At 35.5% G+C, this 5,011-nt stretch overlaps 1 protein-coding gene across 1 annotated transcript; it reads left to right on the top strand.

The window, feature by feature from the left end:
* The first annotated feature begins 1,558 nt into the window (after positions 1-1,558).
* Positions 1,559-3,938, top strand: LOC131617187 (uncharacterized). Its single transcript, XM_058888533.1, has 6 exons — positions 1,559-1,720; positions 1,799-1,972; positions 2,081-2,245; positions 2,848-3,045; positions 3,153-3,250; positions 3,333-3,938. Exons 1-6 carry the CDS (start codon positions 1,654-1,656, stop codon positions 3,786-3,788), a joined length of 1,158 nt encoding a protein of 385 aa, XP_058744516.1. The 5' UTR covers positions 1,559-1,653; the 3' UTR covers positions 3,789-3,938.
* The last annotated feature ends 1,073 nt before the right edge of the window (positions 3,939-5,011 follow it).

Raw genomic sequence — 5,011 nt, forward strand, 5'->3', positions numbered from 1 at the left:
TACTACTTTCAACATTAATGAAAGATTACCCAATTTCAATTTGGAATTGGGGGCAGACGTAGTCGTAGCGAGGACGATCGACGAACTGCCTAAACAAATATCGTGTTCTTGTCGCTTTTACTTTCTCTTTTACTTTCTGTTCATAGTTGGTTATAAGTGCAAAATTGATCAACGATTCAAGTGTTAAAATTGTGAATTAAAGTTCTGCACAAACATCACAATTCACCACAACTTGAATCACTATCAATTTGAACGTATCACCAAGTGTTTGTGTTTTTGCTTAATCCAATCTTACTGCATTGCAAATCAAAGTTGTCAATCTAGAAGTTAATTGTTTTTCAGTTGTTAAACGTATTGGTTAGCCATCATATTACTTCACCATCAATTCCACTTACTTTTTGGTTTTGAAACACATACGACCTTTGCAATAGCGGTCCGGAATAGACGCAAGTCGATTCAGAACCGCTTTCGCTCGAGTCAGTAGAAAAATCCGTAAAAACTTAGTGAGATCTATTCACCCCCCCTCTAGATCTTTAGGCCAGCGTCTAACAGCCATGTCTATATGCATCCATGAAGCTCAACATGAGGTATTTTGAGGATCCATCGACGAGGCGATCAATGTCTAATAGAGAATATGGGTATTTAGAATATGCATAGTTTAAATATGTGATATCCACACACATACGCGTCGTTGTTGGCCTTTCGCACAAGAACCAAATTGGCATCCAGGTGAGATATTTTGTTTTAGGGATGAATCTAATGTTAGATAGCTTTTATACCTCTCTATCAATGGTGGCTCTCTTCTCCTCGCCTACCTTCCGCTTCCTATGCGCTACTGGCTTGGCGGAGGGATGAATGGACTTCAAGGCAATGACTCATCACTTTGTGTTTATGCCTAGCATGTCTGAAGGGGACCAGACGAACAAATTGATGTTCTTTCTAATTTGGTCGACTAGTTTCCGTTCCTCCTCCATAGACAAATAAATGTCTATATTTGTCACATGATGGGCGTGAGGACCTATTTGGACTTCCTTCAAATCTTCTATGGGCGTGAGCCTTTCCGCTTTCGTGTCCAATCAGGGATTCCAACCCTCAAAATTAGTATTTGGAACTTCGGAAAGAGGGACATCAACAAGGTGGTAAAAAGTCTTGAGGCGAGACAATACCTCCACTTGAGTGACATTTCGTCGTTGTCTCTTCTAGGGCAATCCAAAGGCTCCGCCCTAGACATGACCCTTTACAATTATAACACTATAAATGTCACTCCATTATTTGAGTATTTCATAGTGAAATAGAACAATTTTGTCATTTCGTCAAAACTGAAATATAAAAAAATAAAAAATATATAGAAGTGAGATCTAAGGCATTCCATCAAATTCTACTTCAGTCCATATTTTTTAATTAATCTAAATAATAAAACACGAGTTTATTCTATTATATTTCATCTAATTTTATTTACTTATATCAATCCAAAAATAGTTTTAAAGATTTTGAGTTGCAACTAATTTAACATCAATAAATTTGATAAGAGACAAATAAATAAAGTAACACTAGTACTATTATTCACCAAATAAAGTGATTCTATATTCCTCACTCCTCACCATCACCGAAAGTTTAGAACAACATTGCTCACTCTTCATCAAACTGGCAATCATGCCTTCTCCGTCCACCTTCCTCACACTCCATCTCTTCATCCTCTCCACCCTCTTCTCTCTCCATGGTAACTAACTCTTCCTCAATCACTCTCCCTTTCTCTACTTTTTCATTTTTAATCTCATTTTCAATTTCATTTTCTCAGTTCAAGCAAACCACGTCATTTCCGAAGACGGTTACACCCTCACCACCGTTCTCGACGGCCACAAGCTTCACATAAACCCCTTTTCCGTTCTCCAACGACCCATTTCCTCCGATCTCATCATCCTTGACTCCTCAAACAGCACTTTCTACACCGTCCAATTACCCATTTCCCAAGGTTCATTCTTTTGCTTTTTTTGTTATTAGGGTGTGCTAAAGTTTTGATTTTTAGGTTTTTCTTTTTTGGTTAATTTATGTTTTTGATTGTTTTTTTTTCCTGTTGTAGAGAGTGTTTTCAAGAGGTTTTCTGGAAATGGGTTGCCTGGGTATGTTGATGGTGATGTGGGTTCTGCAAGGTTTGATAAACCTAGAAGCTTTGCTGTTGATATTAAAGGGAATGTGTATGTTGCTGATAGGGTTAACAAGGTGATAAGGAAAATCAGCAGTAATGGTATGTTTGTAGATAAACTTTGCTATGGCTTGGTTCTATCTTGTTTCTGTTGCTTGATTTTTACATCTAAAGTTTCAGTTTTTAGCTTCATGAAATTGCTTTGTAATGGTAATTGTATGTTCTAAATTTCATAGAAAGGTCGGTTGATGTCGGATATATGAAGCACGGACACCGGAAACACAAAACTGATGCATGGACGACACTGATACGTCAACCACCCGTAATAATTTGAAAAAGTGAATAAATTAAACAAAATCATCAATGTCGGTTTTGAAAAATGACATAGACACACCTTCTTCTGTTCTACATGGTGTTAAATCAGCGTATGGAGTTAAGATGCCATAGAGAGACCATTTTGAATGACATTTTACAATTTCGGAAATGTATTTCCCAATTCGCAAATATGATACTACTCTGACAACAATATATAGATCAGATACATTAGTTATTTGATTAACTTAAAAAATGAATTTTTGACTTGTAATAGTGATTGGAGGGTATAGACTATTTTAACCGATGCCTACAGTGTGGACTAATTTACGTATTAATTCAATTAGTCTGAAGCTCGAAATTGATTGTTGTCTATTTTGATTTCTGACTAGGTGTCACCACAATTGCCGGAGGGTCTTCAGAAAAGTCGAACATCAAGGATGGACCAGCACAAAATGCATCATTTTCAAATGATTTTGAGCTAACTTTCATTCCTGCCCTGTGTGCTCTATTAGTATCAGATCATATGCACCAGTTAGTCCATCAGATTAATTTGAAGGAGGAGGATTGTACTATTGGATCTAAATCCGGTGAAAATTTGGAATTTGTTTTTCCTTTGATCACTTTATTATGTTTTCTAGTTACTATTCTTCTTAGGTTAAAGCAATTGTGAATCAATTTTTTCTGCACAAATCAGGGCTTGGTGCAGTTATGACTTGGACTCTAGGATTAGGACTATCATGTTTACTCGGCTTGATAATCGGCATTGTGGTCCGCCCCTATATCATCCCTCATGTAAGTTCCTCCGAATTTCTTGCAAATATTTAATTCAACAAAGTGTTTACTTGCACCAAATCTAACCGAATTATGTAGACAGGAACGCACCAGCCGTTACCATTTCACCGTGACATGGAAGCATTGCCAAACCAGTTTGGGGAAGCTACTACCGACACTCTACTCCGGCATAAAAAGCGCAGTTGCTAGCTGCAATTGCTCATCCGTTTTCTCGGTTGCAGTGAAGCTTTGGAGACTTAGTCTTTCTCTTCTTGTTCTAGTGTTTAATGTCGACTTTGCTTTTCCGAGGCGGCCACATTTGGAGTCAGTGTCTTTGCTAGATTTAGATGCTTGCAATAGTGGTGAAATATCAAAGTCAAGTAAGTATTTTGACCAAATGAAAGATTTGATGAGTTTTGATGAAGCTGTTATGGATTCAACCAAGAAAACCTTGAACCAAGGAAAGGATAGCAGAGGCAGCATGAGAACTAAAGATAGTAGTAACATTCTTCATCAAGAGTCATCTGTGGCTAATTTGGGTGTTGTGAAGAGGAGATGAATTTTGTATGATGCTAAAGTTTTATGTAAATATTTTGACATAGTAATTCAAACTGCACATTTCTCCTATTTAGATTTAGATAAACCATAAAATAATTGCACATTTCTCTTTTTTAGATTTAGATAAATAATAAAATAATGTCATTATGAGTAAAACACATCAGTTTTTTTTTTTTTTTGGATAAATTTTAAAAAGAACCAGCAATATAAAAATTTAGTTTTTTTTTAAATTACTATTTTATACTATCTCCATTAAATTTATAAGTAAAAAATATGAACATACCTTTTATTTAATTAATCTATATTCCAAACCAATTTAAGTATTATTTGTATTATTTTGCACTTGGTAATTAATTATACTTTGTTTCCGCCACTACGGCTACAAGTTATTTTCTAGATTGACTGACTTTTAAAAAGGCGTCTTAATGGATTGAGGTGTTTGGGTGTTGTAAGCCTCAATTTCCAAGCAATATGTAACCCAACGATGTGAATGTTGAGTGCAGTGTGTAACCCAACGATGTGAATGTTGAGTTTCCAGTCTCTAGTTGAGGCTAAGGGATACGATGTGAATGTTGAGTTCCAACAAACGATGTCAATCTTCTGCATAAGTCAACCTCAAGTCAGTGTCATTACAACTACAAAATATTGACTATTTTTGGTGTGAGAACTTTTACGACTCTGTCCTTTAAAGAAAATAAAGGAGAAATGTCAAAAGTGAGAAAAGTTGATTCGAACTCAGAACATCATGCTCATACCTCCTTAGACTCAACCCTTTACCAATTGTGCCAATTCATTTACTTGAAATAAAATGGAACAAAAAACCATATCATGGTGAAAGACCCGGACAAATTTAAGGTATGACAAGAGAGAATTCTTGTGTGATTGACAAAACACAATTGATTTTTCAAAAATTATGATTCTTCTTTTTTTTAGAGAGAAAGAAATTGATTTACATATGTTCTAGATATAAGACACAAAATAGGTGAAAAACCAACAATTTGATTCAAGTCAAAAGGCAAAATGACAATTTGAATCATATGAGAGAGTGACTTGAATCAAGATAATAAAATCGGGACTTTGCTTGTTTGATTTGAGTCATGACTTGAATCACGTTGTTTGAGTCAAGTCAATTCGTGACTTGAATCACATATTCCAAATTGAATTTTGAAGTTCAGAATTCATTCATGATTTGATTCAAACAAAGATAATGACTCGAATCAAGAT

Source organism: Vicia villosa, linkage group LG7 (assembly GCF_029867415.1).
Source record: "Vicia villosa cultivar HV-30 ecotype Madison, WI linkage group LG7, Vvil1.0, whole genome shotgun sequence".
NCBI classification, from domain to species: domain Eukaryota; kingdom Viridiplantae; phylum Streptophyta; class Magnoliopsida; order Fabales; family Fabaceae; genus Vicia; species Vicia villosa.

Bases quoted from the DNA above. Each gene is read 5' to 3' on its own strand.
- LOC131617187 (XM_058888533.1), top strand. From the start codon at position 1,654: ATGCCTTCTCCGTCCACCTTCCTCACACTCCATCTCTTCATCCTCTCC. The intron at 1,973-2,080 runs GTTCATTCTTTT...TTCCTGTTGTAG, and splicing joins CCAATTACCCATTTCCCAAG to AGAGTGTTTTCAAGAGGTTT. The intron at 3,251-3,332 runs GTAAGTTCCTCC...TTATGTAGACAG, and splicing joins GCCCCTATATCATCCCTCAT to GAACGCACCAGCCGTTACCA.